The sequence below is a fragment of the Amblyomma americanum genome, chromosome 2, assembly GCF_052857255.1.
Source record: "Amblyomma americanum isolate KBUSLIRL-KWMA chromosome 2, ASM5285725v1, whole genome shotgun sequence".
In the NCBI taxonomy this organism is placed as follows: Eukaryota; Metazoa; Arthropoda; class Arachnida; order Ixodida; family Ixodidae; genus Amblyomma; species Amblyomma americanum.
Window position 1 is genome coordinate 73,506,786 of NC_135498.1, and position 22,799 is coordinate 73,529,584.

Below are 22,799 nucleotides of genomic sequence, written 5' to 3' on the forward strand. Positions count from 1 at the left end.
TTCAACAATACCTTAATTAATGTGAACAATAGAAAGACACAATTAGTATTTTTCGTAAATTTTTAAAAGGCATTTCTAAACATGTGTCAATTCGTTTTCACCGACTAAATTGCGCTCATCGCTATTGTCCATCAATCATGCCTGTATCAGCAGCCAAATAATTAGGAGTATTCTTTGATTCCGACATGTCATGGAATACTCATTTGTCTTTTGTTTGTTCTCATCTCCGGAAAGTTGCATGTTTGCTGCACTCTGTTAAGACCCTTTGCCCTATGTATGTACGCAAGAAAATTGTATATGCCTTAGACTACAGTGTGTTACGCTAAGGTATTCGCTGCTTTTATTTCTGCTTTGCCTTTTGGCGAAATAATGTGAACAGCATACTGATATCTACCCTTAAATCAGTATTACATGGTAGGCCACGCGATGAAAATTGTAGCGTTTTTAAACTTTAACATATACCTGAGATTTCTCATCTTTTTGCAGAAGCAGTAGTTTTTAAACACAACTGGACGAGCAGTTTTTGTACACCATATGACCCTGCTAAAGATCTGCGAACTTGCGATCGTTCTCTCGTGCCTAGAGTACGAAGCCGTTACGGCGAGCGTCTTCGAAAACATTTTATTCGTTTTCTTCTTAACCGGTTACCCCTAAAAATATTTTCTGCTAATTCCTAAAAGATAGCGAAAGCTTGTCTTTTGCAATTATTGTGTTAGTTCCAGTATTCTGTTCTGATGCCAAGTTTTTACATGTTTTTATTTTTTCTCCTTTTGTGTATATTTTGCGTTCGCTCTTTTCGAATCCATTTTTCTCTTCACATCTTTTTTTTTTTCGACCTCTGTTCGGTGCATGATTTATATGCTGTCTGCTGCCGGGCAGTGCCACACAAGCCATCTGAGGCATTGGCAGGCCAACGTTTGCAATGAAAAGAGGAAATAAAATAATAATAATAATAATAATAATAATAATAATAATAATAATAATAATAATAATAATAATAATAATTACCCTTTAGCGTACTTATCAACCTAAGTCCACAAAACTTCTGAACTCCCCTTTTCCTCGGGCTAAAGGAGTTGAAAAAAAAAGAAAGCTAAATTTTTGCTAGCGCACCAAAAACAAATACCAAATACCTCGCCGAATACCTCCCCTGCGAAACCAATATGGATGAACGTTTCATCGAGGAGCGCTCGTGCATAAGAAGAGGGCCTAAGAACAGGGATCATCCTTGCGCTTACTTGCGTCCTCTTCAAGGTTAGGGCGCGGTACTTCATTACGCTTCAGGCCGCGTACGGCCTCTTAACATACAGCCGTCGAGGCTGTGTGCAGGCACGTGCGGAATAATAAAATTACAAAAATTTGCGCCATTTTTTGGTTTGCCCTAAATTTTCCTCGAGCTCATGCGCGCAAAACCTGAGAGGGGCCTTTTTGTATAAAAGCACTCGCGAACTCAGCTCAGCCAGCAGTCAGCTCAACAGCAGCTCGAAGTCAGCATGGTAAGTTACTCAAGCTTTATACTGCATGCGAAGAACAGTGGGCAATTCATTCCGATCGTTGACAGAACCACAGACGCGAGAGCCTTCACACAACCAATCCCCCCCCCCCCCTAGCCCCTACTGATAACTAAACTACGTCTATGTGGCGTGCGGGACAAGCTTTTAATAACATATATTCATCCAGAGCTGTCGATTAATAAGTTTCTCCAGCGTTTCCTGCAGCAACTAGCTGCAGTGTAAGATCACCTCATGGTGCATGTTCATATCAGCACCGCAACGATGTCAATACAAAAAAAAAAGACGCCTAGTCTATTCAGAGGTGCTCGGCATACCATGTGCAGATCCTGCACGTCATGCTATATCCGATAAATATTCCAAATGACTGCATAACGCTCCAATATCTTTTAATTGAATAACTCTAAGTAAACGCAAAATTTATTTTCCCAGATCCGTGCTTGCGTTCTCCTGGCCCTTGCCACCAGCGCCCTCGCTGGCTACACCGGCTACGGCCTCGGCTATGGCCTTGGCTACGGTGGCCTCGGCTATGGCCTCGGCTATGGCGGTCTCGGCTACGGCCTTGGATACGGAGGCTACGGCTACGGTCTTGGCTACGCTGGCTACGCTCCATCTGTGGCCACCGTTGCCCACGCTCCAGCTGTGGCCACCGTCGCCCACGCTGCCCCAGCCGTCGCTAGCTACGCCGTCGCCCCAGCTGTGACTCGCGTTGCAGCCTACCACGCAGCCCCAGTTGTTGCCGCTGCTCCAGCCGTGACCAAGGTCGCCACCACCTACGCCGCTGCTCCAGCCTTCACCACTGTCGCCCACGCTGCCCCAGCCGTCGCCACCGTCGCTCACGCTGCTCCAGTCGCCACCTACGCCGCTGCCCCAGCTTTCGCTGCCGTCCACGCCGCCCCAGCTGTTGCCACCACCACCGTTGCCCACGCTGCTCCAGCTGTCGCTGCCTACCACGCCGCCCCAGTCTACGGCTACGGTGTTGGCACTCTCGGCTACGGTGCCGGCCACTACGGTTTCGGCCATGGTCTGCTCGGCTACGGCCTGAACTACGGCTATGGCCTCGGCTCTCCATTCCACTACGGCGCTCTCCTCCGCAAGAAGAAGTGTGAGTATATCCCTGCTTACTACCCCGCGCATTAAAAACAAGCACACGAGGTGCCTCAATCCCGGCAGTGCATTAGAAACGCTGCTTTTTCGCATGGCGTTGTTGGAAATGAATGTAGCAAGTTTAGGAGAACAAAGAGTTCACAGGCCTATTCATCGCACAGTGCCTTCTCAGCGAAGAAGTATCCCTCCGTTTGCTGAGTGTCTTTGGATATAGTATATAAGAAGCCACACTGTCTGCAAGTCCACTTAAGGTGTGCCTTAGGTGTACCACTTCGTTGCATTCATCAACTGCTTTCGGTGTTTGTGTTGTATAATAGAGCTGTTTATTTTTGTTCTTTTTCAGAAATTTTTCACCTGCAACTCTTTGGAATAGCCAGAACACCATTCATGACTACCCATTCCCTTCATTCGTGAGCGTTGAGGGAGAAATAAAAACAGTTTGCACAACAGTAAATTCATTGTCTCTATTTTTTGCCAGTAGTGTCGCAGCTTAATGTTCCGACATTGCTTGTTCAAATTATATTAAAAACGGCTTGCAGGTATGCAGCAAGACCGCACCAGCTGCTTCCGTTCTCTATGCTGGTTTCGGTGGAGCTGATGCGTTGTGTTGTTTCCTGATAATAGTAAAGATTTCATGAGTCTCACGAGCATGATTTCGGAAGCCATGCCGCAAGCATTGCGCTGTCTATACCCCTGATATTTCATAAAACGAAGCTCCTTCATTGACCTTTAGTTAGCGCTGATGGTGGGACTCGGTTTTCAACTTTACTAGAAGTTTGACTCTGAAGATGGGGCAAGAATCTGCGCTGGTATGTCAAAATTGATGCTCTTATAATTTAAATTCACTCAGATGTAACTCGACACAGTGGTTAAGTGGATCAGGCGTTTTTCTTCTTTCACCACGGTCGTCGAATCGTGGCTCGGCATGGCCGCCGCATTTCGATGTAGGTGAAATTGTCAAAATGCCCGTTGTCTTTGCGATATGAGCGAAAGAAAAAGAACCACGGGTAGTAAAATTAATCTGGTAGCTGCCATTACTTCGTCCCATATAGCTATCGTAGCTGTTCGATACTTCAAATGCTTTAACTTCAACTTACATTTACACCTAGGCTCAAGGAATGTGCACTAAAATTCTTGCTTTAATTTCAAGTGCACGAACATTTGCTTGTTAGGGTAGTGAGACGAATAATCTCACACACACTTTCAGGTAGCTCTGTTGCTGAATAGACAAGCTTAAATCGTTGCCCGGGATTTAGTTGCTCTGCTTGGATTGCTTATGCACACTTTCACGCCTTCTGGTGTTGGGATCTGTGCGGACTGAGGTATATCCACAAACGACCCCCGCCAGTTGCGCAATGCCATACTTTTCAACTATTTATTTATCTATTGGGATGCGTAATTTTTATGTACTGAAATTTACATATTGCAGCCTTCGTGCCGCACCAGGCGCAAGGTAGGGCAAAAAGAAATACAGCGAATCTCAAACAGAATGCCAGCGCAGATGTCAGAATATTAGCAGATCATCGCTACAGATAAAATATGAATGTTTATTAACCGACGCTTGCAGGTTGCGGATTCCTGATTTATATAGTCAAAGAAAAAGGCTGTATTTAAGCCTGAGCTCATATACGCGAACACTCACGCGAAATCGATAGCGGCAAGCGAACAGCGACGCCGCAGCGCAAAAAATTTTGGCTGTGCTCAGATCAGCACCCATAGAATATTCCGCTTGCGGTCTGGAAGTCCCCCCGAGATTAGCTACTCAGACCCCCGCTGGCCGCATCGGGTTTGTCGCATATCGCCTCCACCAAGATCTGTCCCCGCCCCAACAAGCGCGTCGTCTTGGTCATCGCCGCCATTGAGACAATATTTACTTTGCTACAGATGTCAGTCAGACTTCCAACATTCAAATAATAAAAACAATCTGCTTCTTGGCTACTGAGTGGTAACAACGTTTGGAGCGGGCTACAAAAGGTGCACTGCAAAGAGAAATGCGTGTCATGCTGCGCGTATCGGCGCCCTATCCACCGAGCCGCTATGTTTCAACAGAATGTACATGAACAATCACTCGCAGTCGCGGCGCATATTCTCACTTGCATATTATAGTTTGCTCAGTTACAAAAAGATAGAAGTGAAAGTTTACGGTAGTGTTTTACTAGGCCGGTGTGCGCAGGCACAGTGTGGTATGTCTTTATCTCCGCAAGCGTGCTTGATCATTGCCGCCGTAGAGAAACTTTTTCCATTGCCCTGGTTGTGAGGCGCACCCGCTAAACTTTAAGAGCGAGAAAAAAGAACAGGTTACTGTCGTGTTTACTATGCTCGTATGCGCAAGCACCGATACCGCTGTGCACGTCGCCGGTGCGCGCCGCCTGCCGCCTTCGATTGCTTGGAGGTCGCCCAATAAGCGACGGAGGAAACGACAGCGGTCGTCGCCGCGCTGTCTCGTCGCATCGCTCACTTTCGCGCGCATGGAGCTCACTCCTTCCATATTTCAGTGCGACAACACAAGCAGTAAGGTTAAACACACCGGGAACTACCACTGACTACATGCTTGTTACAGTTAAAGTAACTGTCCGGAGATGTAAACCGTTTCGAATGAAACAGTGGCGTTGTGATTTTAGGCCTTCGGCGCAAAATTGAAGCGATAGTGTTGTGGAACCTAGAGCTGGGTAACGGGTACAAAAGGAAAAAACTGTGCCATATATGTGAAATATGAATCGCACTGAGGTGTTCTGAACGAACTGCATATTTTAACTATGCCATGCATATTCGCACTTTTCAACGTCACCGTTAAAGAGCCCCACGCAGATTTCGGTGTATATTATGGTTGTCTTAGATTCTAGCGCCACCTTTTAAACCGGACTGAAGGCGCGCTCAAATCAGATATCGCAGTCAGCAGTTGATAGCAACAAGAAAAAAGGAGGGGTATATTCTGAAAAAATCTACCTCATCTAGTTCGTCGTTCAAGCTCACGGATCACTGTATACGTCAGGCAGGTTGCACGCGACAGGAGTGTAAATAAATGCGAGGAACTGCCTTCTCACTTCGTCATAACTGGAAAGCTCTTCAAGTCTGCACCGTAATTTGAACACAAATCACCGGCAAAACTTTGCGTAAAATCGGGGCTTCAATACGAAAGCTGTAAAGAGATTGGTACTCTTGCACAAGATACCCCACACTGCCGTCGGTGCTCTTTAGAATGTTCACGTGCCATTAAATAATTAGGGGGATACTCAGGCTCGGCTGTTAAGGCTCTTACGCAAAAGAATTAATGGCTTCATTCAGTGGTTTCTCTTCACACATAGTCACTGTTCTTTTGTCACATCCACACATTTGTTACAATTATCACCACGAGATTTCAATATTCTTGCCTTTGAACTCTTCCACACTGCAGTTAATGCAGATAATGTTACTTTATTTAGTATGTCACTAGTTAGCACGTCTGTGGTTCACTCCAATAATTGCCACCTTAGCTTCAAGTTAAGCCAACAGCCCACACATCATTCGGCCTTGTTCCTCAGCCAAGCCAACGTGCCTACGTACCCTAGTCGGAAGCGTGCCTGGCTGCCGACCCTGGGGTCATGGGTTGTAATCCTGACTACAATTTACGGAAATTTTTCTTTACGCAAAATCAATGACTTTTATTGTGTAAGAAAGCGCCAACCTTCATCTCACATCGCAAGTCCTCTTTTCAATTATATTTATTCCGTACACACAAGTGTGAACAGGGTTTTTCGACACAATGCCTCCAGGATGACGCCGGGTCTTATGCGGGACGGCACCTATTAACGCTGCCGCATTGAAGATGGTAAACGACAAGTTGAGCGGTATCTTATTCCAACACACATCGAAGTAGTCTAGCTGGGTGCACGTCGAAAGAGAACTTTCTGTTGAAATCTGACCCTTCACATGTAGTGCAGGAGTCTGTTTGCACGTGCTTGCCCAACAGCAGACAGCAGTTTTGTTTTTCTACTGAATAAATATTACGAGCAAATTCATTTGCGCGCATGAGATAGCGCTGCGCCTTTCACACATCCTCTATTGCACCCCTTACTATTGATAGTAATTGTATTAATAGCAAGACAGTCGCCTCTGGATGGGAATTCTTTACAGTATAAAAATTCGTCACACCGATTTGTATCCGATATCATTAAAATTTTCGTTGTCGGATTTCCTCCATATGAATAGAAGCGGCTACAGCCACACTATTGGGACATACAGGTTATTAGCACCCTTTTCATAAGAAATTTCCTCTTTTTTGCAAACTCAGTTCAAGTCTTCGTCGAAGGCGAAAGACATCGACACGTCGGTCATGCGTATCTTGTTGCCCTTCATGGCGTTGCAGAGTTCGTTGAACGTTTCTGTAGACGAGGCCGCACACCGTCAACACATGACAAAGAATACAATGAGTACAACCTGGTTACAAAAAACAACTTTGGGATATACAGCGGTTCATCTATCTTAATTGTCATTGTTTTATTCACCCAGATGAGGGTAGAAAGCGTACCTCATGTAACCAGCAATGTCAAACGTCTGTTTTTACGCAACTCAAACAACTGAGAAATGTTCATAAAACTCACAAAGCTCACAATAGTCGTCGGCTTTAAGGACCGATTGTTCGCACAAATAGGATGAGCTTGTCTTTCTCACCACGGAAGACTGTGTGTACCTGAAAAACAGCCTTCTTTATAACGTTCTTTATAAGAAGAACTTTGCCCTGAGCCCGAGGTCATGGCTTTTAGTTGTGCCCACTGATCTACGCGACGAAATTATAGAAGCATCTCATGATGACCCCTCCTCGGGACACTTAGGATACGGTCGGAGTACTTTTGGCCACAACTCGAGAAGACTGTTCACGATTACACCAGGACCGGCCGCGAGTGTCAACGACACAAGACTCCATCCGTGAAGCCTGCGGGACGCCTTCAACCCATCATCCCACCGCTCGGTTCGTTCCAGCAGATCGGTATGGACCTATTCGGACCTTTTCCAAAGCCGCAATCGGGCACCTGATAGATTGTTGTTGCGACGGACTACCTCACGCGGTATGCCGAATCACGCGCTCTGCCGTCATCCACGGCTTGGGATATGGCAGAGGTTTTCGTCGAGTCCGTCGTTCTTCGACACTGTGCCCTAGAGGTCCATATCACTGATCATGGTGCGGCATTTATGTCTCAACTTATCTCAGAGATACTGAGCTTAAGTCACGCCGCCCACCGCAAAACTACCGCATACCACCTGCAAACAAACGGGCTGACCGAGCGCCTTAACAAGACCTTGGCTGACATGCTCTCAATGTATGTCCACATCGAGCACCGAACCTGGGACGAAGTTTTACCGTACGTAACTTTTGCGTACAACACTGCAGTTCAACAAACCACCGGATTTTCGCCATTTCGCCTGGTGCATGGCCGGCAAGTCGTTACCATGCTCGACGCTATGTTGCCCCACCAGCCAGACGTCTACGCTCACGCCGATGCTCCACTCGTCGCTCAACTTGCAGAAGAAGCCGGACTTTTGACCCACCTTCGTATCCAAGCCCGCCAGCAAGTCGATGCTCGCCGATAGAACCAAGGCCACCGTGATGTTCAGTTCAATCCTGGTGATCGATTGTGAGTGTGGAGCCCAATTCGACGCCGTGGTCTTAGCGAGAAGTTGTTGAAATGAAACTTTGGCCCGTACGAAGTAATTCGCCGTATAGGCGACTTAAATTACTAAGTGCTGCCGATCGTAAAGCGGGCGTCCCGCCGCCCGCCTGCCTCCGAAGTTGCTCACGTAGCTCACCTGAAAGCGTACTGAGACCGCTCGGAGCGCGTGGCCTAACTTTTCGCGCTCTACACATGTTTTTCAGCGTTAATGTTGCCTCTCTGCGCATCTGAACGGTGCGCCTTTCGGGAGGAGAGCCGTGTCGTGTGTGTTATTGTTCTCTCTTGAGTTTGCACTTAACGTCATCTTCAACCAGCGGGGTGCCGACTGACGGTGTAGAGGTAGAAGCTCGGCAGAACTCGCTCTTGAGCCCAGCCGCGACCGCTTGGCCTGTCCTGCTCCTGTGGTCCTGGTCCCCCATTGTGCTTCGACCCGCGTCGTCTGAACGATCCGTAACAACATGAGCGTTAGCTACGATATGTGACCCTCGACTACACATTCAACAAGACACAACGGTTTGTTTACTATGCCCATTTTACATCGCGCCGCCGGCGTTCTCAGCATATATAACCTTCCGCAGCAGAGCACAGTAGTGTGTTGGCACGCTTCTAAGATCGCTGGAGGAGCCACCACAACTGGCCTTAGCGTCAAAACGAAATACGCTGCGTCGTTTCTGGTTACTGCGCTCGGCTTCTGATCCGGAGTACCCGGGTTAGAACCCGACCGCGGCGACTGCGTTTTTATGGACCCAAAACGCTAAGGCACCCGTGTGCTGTGCGATGTCAGTGGACGTTAAAGATCGCCAGGTGGTCGAAATTATTCCGGAGACCTCTACTACGACACCTCTTTCTTCCTTTCTTCTTTGACTCCCTTGTTTATCCCTTCCCTTACGGCGCAGTTCGGGTGTCCACCGAGATATGTGAGAGAGTTACTTAGCGATTTCCTTTCCCCAAAAACCAATTTTCATTTTTCGTTCCTGGTGCGCTGCATCAGGCGCGCTGCCTAGGCATTTGCAGTGGACGGCGCCGACGCTGCCGCGTCAAAGTAATGAACGAGCTAATCTGAACTACGCTCAGAAATGGGCTTTAAGAAGGCAGGCATGGTGTGTGGAATCGACGCGCTGGCAAGGAATGTACCAGAAAGGTCAGGCCGTCCAGAGTGAGTGCCTAATAATAATAATTGGTTTTTGGGGAAAGGAAATGGCGCTGTATCTGTCTCATATATCGTTGGACACCTGAACCGCGCCGTAAGGGAAGGGATAAAGGAGGGAGTGAAAGAAGTGAGTGCCTGCCGAACACAGAATAGCAGCCCGCGGGACACAATTTGCGAACCGACGGCAGAGTTTCCTTAACTCGCCTTAGCCCTGCCACACCGTTCAGTTTTATAAGCTAGGTATAAACATTACAAGCTCCGCTACGGGAACAGACAGTGGCATGGCACTGAACAATTCAACCCACGCATATTGCTCGCGGGAGGACGGTACGTGGCGTCGCTGTCGCCTCTGTTTTTTTTTTTTTTGTAGAGTTGTCGAAGAAAAATGCGGCCGGCTCTACTCGATCCTCCTGCCAAATAATTGTTAAGCATTCGAAAAGTTTAGAACATATTCGATTCGTTTTGAATAACTTTGACGATAAACATTTGCTCGGTTCAAGCAATAGTAAAGGAAGGTATTCGATTCGCTACTTGATTTAGAACTTTTCCGAACCCCTGGTTATTTTACAAAATGAATCAAGCACTAAACTACAATCAATCGTTCATGAAAATAAGGCAGACCGCCCTTTAGTACGAGTCCGCCTTTTGAAGTCGAGTGAAAGTTATGTTCGCCATGTTCTCCAGCCAAGAAAAGATTTTCACGGTTATCTCTTTCAATGAAGGCGAATCAGTAACATCAACCACCTACAAGGGTCGCAGCATAAAACCGATAGTTCAAAATGCCGTGGAGAAATCCACTTGCTCTATGAGTCAATTTTTGCTTCCGTCACTACAACGCACTTGCCCCCTGCACAAACCTTCATCCGATATTCCTGCTGAATGTTGAGGCTACCGATTATTCTCTGAAACTTATACTAGTGACTTTTCTAAAAACCTGATTTGTGGAAAACTGCGTATTGTCAAAAGTTATGTTATTGCCGCCGTGAACAGCGAAGAGAAAAGGTGGAGAAGACGGATTTCGAAAGATGTAATGAGAAATAAATCTATCGCACTCACACAGGCTACGAACATGACATGAAATCCTAAATAAATAGTGTTCGTATTTTGGAGGAAATAAAATTTCTCTGATTGTTTCACCCATCAAGGGCGAAGAATTTCAGATCTCTATTCGAAATAAGGCTTCACCTAAGTAGTGATGCATTGCGCAAAATGTTTCCTCGCGATAACCACCCACCATCTCACCCAACAGGATGAACTAATCATGCTAAACCAGGAACAAAAAGGGCAGTAGCAGACAAAATGCCTGAAAAACCAGAAAAATAAAAATCAAGCTGGGCAGCACCAGAAATATCCCTCATGAGAGCCCAATTGATTTGCGAAAAAAGCAAAGAAATGCGGAAAGAAGGAAAATCAGCACTAGTGCATCAAGGGCCAAAAACAAATACCTCCAGTGTCAATGTCAAACAAGAAAAATGAATAAATCAGAAATATCCAGCCTCCAACAAGAAAACCGATCAAACACTCGATCGAAAGGCTACTGTGCTTATGAAGGTGATTTAAGTTCTGAGACCCTCCTCCCACTCGCTGGCTCCTCCGCAAGGTCAGAGCGTGGTAATCAGTTGCATTACAATGAGCGTACGGCCCTTCAACATGCAGCTGCGGCGGTGGTTTACGGAGTCCCACGGAATAACAAAATCGCTGAAATTCCTGCCGTTTTGTTATTTGAGCTCAAGTTTCCTGGAGCCGTTTACGTGTGCACAGTGCGCAGGAGCACTAGTTTGTATAAAAGCGAACCACCATTTTTTGTGTAGAAGTGAACCGTGCGACTCTACTCGCGTCTCCACGCGCAGCCGCATCGTCCCGCTGACGAGTCCTCGGGCGGTTCCGGGAAAACGTGCCCCCATCCTTCCCACTAAGTCTGTCGCGGGCTTGGTTGGTCAACGTCTGACACACACGACGGGGATTAACGAGATCACCACTTCGGGGCACCGGGACAGCAGCAAAAGGACGGATTGTCTTAACAACGCCGCTGGCATCCACCAATCCCATAGAGTAACATAGGGGAGAAGTGCTGTCCCAGTCATAAGGGTCTGATAAAACGTGTAGGTGCCCACAGAATAATTCAGAGCACAAAATAGGCGGCCGCTCGTCGGTGGAGCGCGCCTGCGTTAGAATACACCCGCGGACTAGGTCGTGTGCTTTTGCGGCAGCCACGTGTTTTTGCAAGGGGCACTGGGAGCCTTTGGCCGATGGCGCAGCCAATAGTAGCGTGGGCGCAGCGGCATCATCTGCTTCCTTCCGTGCTGCGCATGCGCATACGCGTTAAAACTGCGGCCAACTAAGAGAGGGGAGGGGGAGGGAGATGTGCTCTCGTCCGGCTTCAGAACCTTGGGGGGACACTGATGCGCTTCCTTCAAGGGTACGAGGTGACAGCTTTTCTTCATGCCCACGCAGACACGGGAACTGTGTCCTCTTCCACAATCATAATGGTTATGTGGAAGACCACAAAGACATGCATATAAAGTCCCGCTTTAACAAAGCCGTACGAACGTGCGCCTGCGTAGCGTGACATCAGCATGTCTGACTTGTCACTCAAGGGTCAGGGGTTCGATTCCTGTGTAGGCTACAGGGGTGCGGTAAGCATGATTGCGGCGATGAGTTTGCTGCATGGCAGCTTGAGATGTGACGCTTGTAACGTGTATCGTCTTCCGCTCCTTGTTTATATGAGAGTGAGGAAGAAGAAGGGGGCCAACGGTCCATGCGCTTGTCGCAATACCACGAGCATAATACCCGATATGTCGCTGGTATGGCTGGCACAATCTATGGGAGCGTCTTTAACAGCCACCTTTTCGAACAATGTGGAAATTTTTATCACGCCGACACCGGCTTTTCAGTAACACGGGCCATTTACGCTTTCGCGTAAGTATTCAGCAACACCCCCTTCTTATTCCTTCCTTCCTCCATGCAACAGGCAGAGTATCTGAGAATATTCGAGCCGGAAGTAGATGGCAGGCTATTTTCTAAGACTTCCTTTCTTTCCCTTCCGAAACTCACCTCACCCAGTGTAGATTACTTTTGGCCCGTCATTCCTGTGCATAAAACAAAATAATGCTGTACTGTTGCGCAGCCAGTGAACTGAATATGGAATTCAGGCGACCCGCAGGTGGGCGACGTGTTCTGCGGAGCTTCGCAGGAGATAGATGACCGAGGTGATGCAGGGCAAGCGTGCTAGACACGAAGATTATCACGGAACACTTGTGCTTCCGTTGAGTGCCGGGCCGAACGTACACCCAAAGGCGCGTAGACGGCACTTGCGGTTGCATGCAGATATGCGGAAAAGCTTGTGCCGAGCCTGCGTGGTGTTTCGTGGCATGGTATGGCTGGACCAGAGACGATGGGCAGGAGTGGCTGGGAGGCGGGCAGGAGCTCTTGCGACGGGCTGCGTTCTGACTGAGACTGTGTAGACGAGAGCTTCGCGGGTAAGGAGGCGGACACTGGCGGCGATGAAACGGGGTCTGCCGCGTCGTAGAGCGACAACGAGCAGTAGGAGGCACCGATGTGAGCCAGATCGGACGCGCGCAGCTCATCATAAGGATGTCAGCCGAAGGTAGAGCAGGCAATGCAAATACCTCGTGCCAGCAGGCACACTGTCGCAATAAAAAAAGGCGATGCGCCGCAACTGGTCGGGGGGAGGATGTCGCAGAGGACTGCGTGTTTGAACGGCTGGATGTCAATAAAACCTTCAAGCCAAGGCGCGTAAAAGAGTTCGCGTATAAACGTCCTCTTATCAATTGCGTTTTCCCCCTAATTATTATATGCGAAAGCAAGTGAAGCTTGCATAGAGATGACTGAAATAAAAAAAAATTCTTGGGGTGCACTTAGATATCTCTTAACTGCGGGAAGGCGAAAGCCGTTTGCAATTTTTGCCTAAATTATAGATCTTCGGTGATCTCAACTTCACGTGACCTTAAGATCACGTGACATAACAAGGTCACGTGACATAGGTGGCAAACTAACGGACGGACGGTCACCGTGAGTGTGAGCCATTAAGGCTATCGCCTTAAAATTTCTGCACTAAGCCACTCATTGCGCTCGGCTGTGAAAATGTCATTGTTAACGTTTGTTTCGTGTTCAAGGTGGCTTCAGTTGCTTTGAAATGTTCGCAACGCTAAATGATTATTTAAATCTACTCTCAAGCCGCTGCAGTAGCTCAGTGGTTAGGGCTCTCGGCTGCTGACCCGAAAGACGCGTGTTCGATCCCGGCCGCAACGGTCGACTTTCAATGGGATCGAAATTCTTTGAAGCCCGTGCACTGTTTGATGTCAGTGAACGGTAAAAGAACCCCAGGGGGTCGAAACTTCCGGAGCCCTTCACTACGGCGTCCTTCAATCCTAGCCGCTTTGGGTCGTTAAAACTCATTAACCAAACCAAACCAAATTTTCTCTCAATGAGGATTTTGGTCTGGGGCAGTTGTTTCAATGTTTTTCGTCGTCAGATTATAGCAGCGCTATGGAACATGCACCCACGAAGAAGACACGCAAGACAGGACGGGCGCTGAGTCAATTCCCTTCCTGTTTTGCGTGTCTTCTTCATGTGTTCGTATTCCATAGTGCTGCGGTAATCTGTCGAAGATAAATTTACTCGCATGAATGATAATGTTTCCGCGGTTTCAGGCATATTTGTAACACTGCTGTACATAGAAAGTAAGAAATTGTTAACTTTTTATAACCAAATGTTCAGACAATATCCTTTTCTGTATAAAAAAATGTTTCGATATCACGTTTTATTTGCAAATGCACTTGGCACGAATATTGTGCGAGTTTTTCAAATTAGTGAAATTGTTAAGTAGGTGCGAGGTATTTCCCCACGCACTCAGGTAAGAGATCGTCGTGGTTGTACTAACCCGGTACATTTAATTTAATTAATAATCATGCAGTTTGTGTATTTTTTCTTATAGGATAAAGTTTTCAATTCAATTAAATGGGCTATATCAAAAGAATATTCTACGAACTTTCAATAAACAGTTGTTCACAAGCTACAAAAGCGAACACAAATATAACAGTCTTCACAAAAAATTGGCGGTGGTTTAGCTGTGGTTAAGTCTGGAGTGGCGCGATAGCTACAGCTGGCTGAGTGGAACTTGCTCACGTGACCAAGCACATGCCGAACCACGTGCTCAGCCACGGCGCCGTGCCGCCGGAACCTGCTCCGCACCACGTGACCAACCATGTGACAGCGTGGCGCCGCAACCACAGGGTGGCGCACAGCCATAGGGTGGCGGCGCAGCCAGAGGGTGGCGGCGCCTCCAAGCTGAAGGCTCGAAATGCTACCGTAATGTAGCTATCGCTACAAAAGGCCACAGCAGGCCTTTCATCCACGAAGCCAATGTTTCCTCCGTATGTGTTAGACGTCATCGGGCTGTAACCTGTCTCTCAAAGATGCCGCTACCTCCTCATTACGGTCGATGGTTTCACACGCTGGCCGGAAGCTGTACCCATCAACGACATAACCGCTGAGACTCTTTAACGTGTCTTCGTCTCCACAAGAGTGTATCGCTTTGGTTGTTCAACACCATTACAACATACCAAAAGAGACAGTTCTAGGCCACCTTGTCTGCTGGCCTCACGCATTCTCAGCGCCAAGCACTGCCGCGCTGCTGCGTACTACTCAAACGCAAACGGCACGGTAGAGCGCCTTCGCCATCAACTGAAATCTACCCTCCATACTCACCCCAGCATCACCTAATCCATCGGGTTTACGCCTTTCCTCTTCGAATGCTCCTTAATGGACCATGCTCTGAGAAGACCTCTTGTGCCCTGCGGCCCAGATCGTTTATGGCACTTACTTCAATTTCTGGAACTCCCGCCGAAGTCGCAGGAGTACCTCCAGCGACTCGTGAACTGCGTTAAGAGCCTACGGCCTTTTTCACTTCGCCAATACCGACGGGACAACTTTACTTCTTTGTGCACGCGGACCTCGCCATATGCACACAAGTTTTCCCTCGCCGCAATGATGGGCAGGCACCTGCAACCCTGGCCTACGACGGACCACTTCGAATTATTCGACGCACAAGCAAAACAGTGTCTTTGCTGCAGAATGGCAGTGAAGAGCTAGTCAGCATGGACTGCCTCAAGCCGGCCTACCTGGATACCTTGATTCAGTGCCTTGCTACCCAGCCTGACTTGGATGGCGGGATCATCCACCGTGTCTGCTAAACCCCGTTTATGCCAGAAAGCCTGAAGCGCCAAGCCTTCCGACCACAGGTACTTCAGGCCTATCATTCCTTCGAGGTTCCTTTCAGGGTAAACATGCAGACTGCAGATATAACTAAAGGTTCTGTTACTGTTTACACGACCATAATATTAATGCGAAAGCTTTTATAGGCTCATGACTCGCCAGCGGAGATGTCCACAGAAAAGCGTCACACTACAGCTGCCAATAAAACGGAAGATGTCATCAGTTGTGTTGAAAGATAAGTGCTTGTCAATCAAACGCGGTAAGCGAAGCCGTAGCACAGGACACTTCGCAAACCTCCTCGCATATAAAAATGACATTGTTCGAGAGCAATCCCGCCCGACGCTTCTTGAACGCCAGTCTGGAAGGATGCCGCCTAACCGCTCTCCTGTGTCTCCAGCAACCAAGCGTGCGCGCCCTAATGGACGACAGCGACACAAGCAGCAACACAGCGTTAAAGGCATTCGCCTTACCGCACTTTAGGTCAACAAAGTGCCCCCCTGAATTTTTTATGAAAATATCGAAAATGAAGAATCATGCTATACATTCTGCTATACAGGCTCAGTTCCAACATGTAATTTGTGTAGTTACAGTAACGTCTTGCAATTAAAGCCTCATTTAGGATCATGCTTTTCATGAAGTTCTAGCGATTTTATACCGGACGCTGCGGTATCACATATAAGGAACACAGCCGGCTATTAACAAATACATGAGGTTCTACGAGACAGAAAACTAGCGAAAAATCTTACGGATGCATTGAATTTTCAAAAAATTGCTATGTTAAACCTAGAACATAACAAGGAAACCTAATTACGCATGCTGCGCTCTGAATATGCCGGCTTTCAGACATGAAGGAACAACAACTGCAGTGCATTTGTGCCGCCAGTTTATGGGATTCTATTTTATTTCTGGGGGCCATGGAAAAACGCCACGTTTTACTCGAATTCTTAATGGCGATAAATCGTCGTTTGCCAGGATGGATCAGGAAAGAAGCCACAATCGATTATGCAGAGGAAGAAGATAGCCCGACTTTTTGACAAGGTAGCACTTCCGAGTCGTTAGGGATGATAATTATAGCCATGTTCTTCAACTAGTTTAAGATTTTAATGGCTCTATCGTTCAGTGACGACGAAACTAAAATCCGCGTCTACAGGGAGCCCTATTCGAGACCTGCATCTCAACATATGAATAAAAATGGCAAACGCCTAACGAACGAACATTTCTTTTTGCATACTTACAACGTGCTTACCGATTCACCGACAAAAATCTTCCCATGCCTTCCTTCGAACATCTGCGGCCTCATAGCTGAACCATCAAGTATTGCTAAAGCAAGCTGCCAGGCTAGTTGGTGATGCATGTTGTAAACTAAGAAGCGCAAAATACCGGACGACGGACAGAGTAAGGGCGCTCGTGAACCTGTTTTTTGTGTCCCTTACTCTGTCCGTCGTCTGGTATTTTGCGCTTCTTAGTTTACAACATTGCTAAAGCGGCCAGCATCGCCGCTAAAGAGAACGCACAAAAAAACGTTGATAATAATTCTAAGGCAATAGATATGACTAAAGCTGGCGCACAAATAGAATGTTGCTAATATTGCTAGTGTGTCAAACATGACTAAAGAGAGACACAAAAACAATATCATTGCCTCCACGAAAAACGAAAAGCTTTTTCATTGTGCGGTCAACATTAAATTCATGCCTTCAAAAATGCAGGCAAATAATAAACGCATACGTCGAGAACTGATCAATAAAAACATTTGCTTCTCACTGGAATTGCAATTTATTGTAGTTAAGTCATCCACAAAAGTCTGCCGGAATTTTTTACCTTGGCTGTTAGTCGGTCTCATACACCAATTACAGGGAACTATCAGGAAAATTACAAAAAAATAAATAAGTAAAACAAAAAATAAAGGTGGTCAGCAATACCCGCTATGATAGCGCTTAACAGCAAAGAAATGCGCGTAAATGCGCAAAGAAAATGACGGCCAATTTGCGCAGTTAGGCGAAATCCGAATTAGATGCGCTGGCACAGTAAGGGCATTGTTATAAATTTTTCTTCGACCTGACACCTAGGTCACGTGAACTTGTGACGTCATCACAACCTAACTGAGATATATACACACGAACAAACACAAACATATATACATATGCACACGCACAAGCCTGGTCAAGCGGGAAGCCTGCAGCGCAAGGCAGGCTTGAGACAAACCGACACATAACGACTAACGCGGGGAATGAAAGTGCTAACGCACTAAAATCTATATTATTGCCAGAGCACTAGTAGCAAGAAGCAAACATCTCAGCTGCGCGTGTTCACAATGACAAAATAAACGGATAAGACTGAATGCTGTCAGCCACACCAGCACCGATGGCACGCTTCGACGAGTAATACCGAATTGACAGCCTCCTTCCTCTAAATTGCTTAGTCTTCAAGGTTAGTTCGAGGTACTCCGTTGCACAACAGAGTGGGTATGGCGTATTAATATGCAGGCGCGACGACCGTTTAAGGAGATGTACGGAATAACAAAATCGCAGAATTCCAAGTTTTTTTTTCAATTTCAAGCTGTAGTTTCCTGCAGCAGCTCACGTGCGCGCACTACGTAGGGGCACCTTTTTGTATAAAAGGGTCCTCTAACCACGCTCAGTCAGCAGTCGGCTCAACAGCAGCTCAAAGTCACCATGGTAAGCAAACGAAGCCTTGTATTGCCTGTGAACCTAAATAGGACGGGACTCTGATAGTCGATTAGGCCAGAAACTCCAACGCTTTGCTAAACCAACCCAAAACTTATACATAAACCTGCGCAGGCATGACTCATTGCAGAGGTCCGTAATATCTTCTATCGAGAACTTTCTAACATATTTTCTACGGCTGAAGTGCGAGCTCATGAAAAGATGCCTTTCAATGACGGTACCGAAGCGATGTCAGATCAAAAAAGCCGCCTTTGATGTGTGAAGGTCTATAGGGCGGCGTTGTTCTGGAGGTGCAAAAAGGAACTTGCGCTGAAGTCCGCAATGTCGGTTGCAGCGACTTAACACAGAGTCTATAGAGAGGAGTAAGTAGTTTTTGGCGAATTTGTTGGGCTTTTGCTCTCAACATTCACGCGCATATTGGATTTAGCTTCCGCGCTCTGTCGAAGCAACAACTGCCGGGTGTTACGTATCTGGGGTATGCCGTGAGAAGCTAGGCAATTAAAGGTATCATCAAAACGCAGGCCTCTGATTCTTCAGGATATGCTGTCACGTTTGTTGCGACGCAAGCGTCCGAAGGCAGTGCTCAGTTTTTAGTCGCTGAATGGAACAATTGCAGTACACCCTCTGCAGCTCAGTTTTCTTTTAATACTGTGAAGCTCAAATACGAAACATAGTTAAAACAATCATTGTAAATACCTAACTACCGCATACAGCCCCAAATTTTTCCACTTAAAGAACCACAGAAATGGGTGTTTGAGTTTGGCTTTAAAATGCTTTCACTATGTAGATTACAGGCCACCGAGTGTCCGTGCCGCGTACGAGACCTCATAAGCGAGCGGAAAATGTACAATACATTTTTAAAATTTCCGGTTTTGCACCTCGCGGCAACGCGCGGTGCAAAACTTTCGCGCGAAAACTTGGCATACGACGTCACGTCGTGCAAATGACGTAAACAGCCCCAGGGGTTATCATTGGTTCACAGGGCCAAATTCTTTCAGATGTCACGCGCTCCCGCGGCCGTGGCCACTCCGCGCGCACCGCATCCGAAGGAGGCAGCGAAGGGGCCGAATGAGTGAGGCCGCCGGAGGAGCGCCGCCGTTTTGGGCTGCGAAAGGAGCGGGAAAGGCGCGAATAAGCGGAAGTTCAAATTTTGTCTGTATATAACTCAGCTTCCATAAAACACACTAAAATAATTCTTGATGGGAAATAATTATGAACCGTCGTCTTTTAACATCCCAGACGTATCGCACCTTTATTGAGACCCGCTTTCTGGGTCCGTTTAATGAGTTTCTTAGCAATAAATAAATTCGTAACAATATTGCTTTGCAGATTCGTGCTTGCGTTCTCTTGGCTCTTGCCACCAGCACTCTCGCTGGCTACACCGGATACGGCCTTGGCTACGGAGGCCTCGGCTACACCGGTCTTGGCTACGGCCTTGGCTACGGTGGTTATGGCTACGGTCTCGGCTACACTGGCTTCGCTCCATCCGTGGCCACCGTTGCCCACGCCCCAGCTGTCGCCACTGTGGCCCATGCTGCCCCAGCCGTCGCCAGCTACGCTGTCGCCCCAGCTGTGACTCGCGTTGCCGCCTACCACGCTGCCCCAGCTGTCGCCACCGTCGCCCACGCTGCCCCCGCCGTCGCTAGCTACGCTGTCGCCCCAGCTGTGACTCGTGTTGCCGCCTACCACGCCGCCCCAGCTGTCGCTACCTACGCTGCTGCCCCTGTTGTTGCCGCTGCTCCAGCCGTGACCAAGGTTGCCACCACCTACGCCGCTGCTCCAGTCGCCACCTACGCCGCTGCCCCAGCTGTCACCACCGTCGCCCACGCTGCTCCAGTCGCCACCTACGCCGCTGCCCCAGCTTTCGCTGCCGTCCACGCCGCCCCAGCTGTTGCCACCACCACCGTTGCCCACGCCGCCCCAGCTGTCGCTGCCTACCACGCCGCCCCAGTCTACGGCTACGGTGTTGGCACTCTCGGCTACGGAGCTGGACACTACGGCTTCGGCCATGGTCTCCTCGGCTATGGCCTGAACTACGGCTATGGCCTCGGCTCTCCCTACCACTACGGCGCTCTTCTCCGCAAGAGGAAGTGTGAGTATATTCTTATTTATTACCCCGCTGTTTTTTAAAACATACGCGCGAAATGGCTCAATGTCAAGCGTTTTAGAAAGAGTGTTATTGCGTCGACTTTGTTCCATATGAACAGAAAAGATAGGAACTTCCAGCCGATTTGCTGTGTCCCCACAACATGAAGTGCCTGGTTAACCAATATCATATCTGGGTCGCTTGGTATCTATATATATATACAGTTGGACACACTGCTTACTTTTTTATTTGAGTTTGCGGTTGAGGGCTGGCCAGAATTGCACCGTGCAAGTGCTGGCGATGTCTGTTATCCCTAAATGTTTCTTTCTCACTTCTCTTGTTTTTCAGAGGTTTTCCAGCTACAACTCGTTGGAACAAAGCAAGAAAAAGTCATGGCTGTCCTTCTCTCTCATTCGTGGGCATCATTCCCATCGCAAAGGGAGAAATAAAACCTGTTCACGCAACTGTACACTCCTTGGATCAACTTTTTCTCACTCAATTTGCACCTATATTTCATAGTCAAGTTTCCCCCACAACTAGATTTTTTTAGATTCCTCCTTCCTATGGCACTTCGTGCCTTTGAAAAGACCACCATCTCTCTATATCACATTAGCGGTCGAAAAATTTGGTTCCTAAACGTGAGTTCAAACGAGCGGACAGGATCGCTGATGGTTCGGGTGCGTCAGCGCTCTCCGCGTGCCACTTCACGTGAACGTCACTGCTCTGAGCGACCTTGAGCGGTCGGCGCGGACTTTTCCGGGCCCGGACAGCGGACCGAGTGAAAAAGACGAGTGCCTTTATCAGTCCGCGGGCTTGGCGGCGGACCGGGATTGTTTTTGCTCTTTTTAGCTTCCAGGTCAGTCAACGTTGGCTCGAGCGCTCGTCTGGCTAGCTATCCGGAATGAAGTAGGCTTTGCTCGATGCTAGCGCCTTTCGGTGTGGCGCGCTCTTAGTCGTATTTGCAGATCGAGTGCAGCATTGTGTGCCCTCCTCTTCGCGTTTCGTTCACTGCGTTGTTCACTGCGTATTTGCTGCACCACGTCATTACTGTGTGTCTCAGCGTGAGCGCTTGAGTGGGCGCCCGCTTTGCTTTGCTGTTTCTGCTAATATGAGTAATGTTGGAAATAAGGCGCGCAGTGACGAAGCGACCGTCGCGTTTTTAGCGCTCGTTGTGAGCTGCCAACGTATATGGAATATTTAACACGCTTATCACCTCAACATGACGCTAATGGATAAATTGTGGCAAAAGATCGCCACGGAAATGGATGTGCGACATCACGAGTCGGCACCGTATACGGCCGGTCCGTAATTTTTTCTTTTTTATTTTCACTGAAACTTTCTGGCTAAGTGGGATCTCGAACTTGCGCTTGCGATGCATTTTACATCGTTACAATTCCCTACGCACGATTCTTTAAGGCGCTGTTTGGAAAATAAGCACCGGACGTTTTGAAATGTACGTAAAAAATTGAAAGCCACGTGGCACCGACGTAGTTTGCGCTGGCAAGTTGAGGTCTCTTGCCAATTTACAACTATGGCTTCGTGCAACATAACCGCTTTTCAGCCGCGAAGGCTTCCTCCTCGTCCTCAGACACTTCAATGAATACAACCAATGCAGCGAGACGACGATTTCGCTCGGCGGTCGTGTTGAAACTCACGGTCGCAGAGTTTTCGGAGCCGCGCAAACAGCGCATGCACGCTGGGAAAGAGACGACGCGTATTGTCCGCTGCATTCGTGCGAATGCTCGCCGTCCGGACTCACTGTCGGATGCTTGGTCACGTGTCACGATAACCGCGGTGACGCGCGCCTACCATCCGCGATCCGGTCCGTTCTTCTGAACCCACCTTTAGCTGCATTTTTTTCGGCCAGAAAAAGTTGTCAAGTTTGTCAAGATAGTTGGAGTCTCTTAGCATGGCGTTACAAGCACGCGGGCTTAGAAGGTTAAAAAGCACCACGTTGCATTTCAAGTGAAAGCGAAGGTCAACGGCCCTAACATCCGCAAGCGCTTGAAGAATTTAGTAGTTTTCAAAAACCAATCAGGTGATTTGGCGTAATGTGTGACGTGAAAAAACTGCCTCTTTTCCAATTTAATAAGCCGTCTTTTCATCTGTCTACACATTTAGTTCCCAGCCAAGGCCAGAAGCACATGTAAGTTAGGTGTGTTGACCTTTGTTCCTAGTTGTCCTTCAGTGTCGCAGTCAAGGCCTCAAATATATATGAGTTACTTGTATCGACCTTTGTTCTCGGATGTTTTCAGAACCTGGGTGGCAAGTAGTAAAGAAAGGACCATTGATAGACAGTAATGCATCCTTCGAAAAAAAAATCTAGCTTTATAGTCTGCAGCCATGAGCCGTAAGGTTTTTGATGTTGAAGTTTTA

General features: G+C 47.8%; 1 protein-coding gene across 1 annotated transcript; it reads left to right on the forward strand.

Annotated features, from left to right (window-relative positions):
• The first annotated feature begins 1,475 nt into the window (after window positions 1-1,475).
• LOC144119758 (uncharacterized) lies at window positions 1,476-20,892 on the forward strand. The gene is made up of 6 exons (XM_077652302.1): window positions 1,476-1,496; window positions 1,944-2,616; window positions 12,569-12,635; window positions 18,292-18,328; window positions 19,667-20,429; window positions 20,772-20,892. Coding segments are annotated over exons 1-6 (1,545 nt in total). The 5' UTR covers window positions 1,476-1,493; the 3' UTR covers window positions 20,774-20,892.
• The last annotated feature ends 1,907 nt before the right edge of the window (window positions 20,893-22,799 follow it).

Bases quoted from the DNA above. Each gene is read 5' to 3' on its own strand.
- LOC144119758 (XM_077652302.1), top strand. The intron at 2,617-12,568 runs GTGAGTATATCC...TATGGAATTCAG, and splicing joins TCTCCTCCGCAAGAAGAAGT to GCGACCCGCAGGTGGGCGAC. The intron at 12,636-18,291 runs GCAAGCGTGCTA...AACCACGCTCAG, and splicing joins GATGACCGAGGTGATGCAGG to TCAGCAGTCGGCTCAACAGC.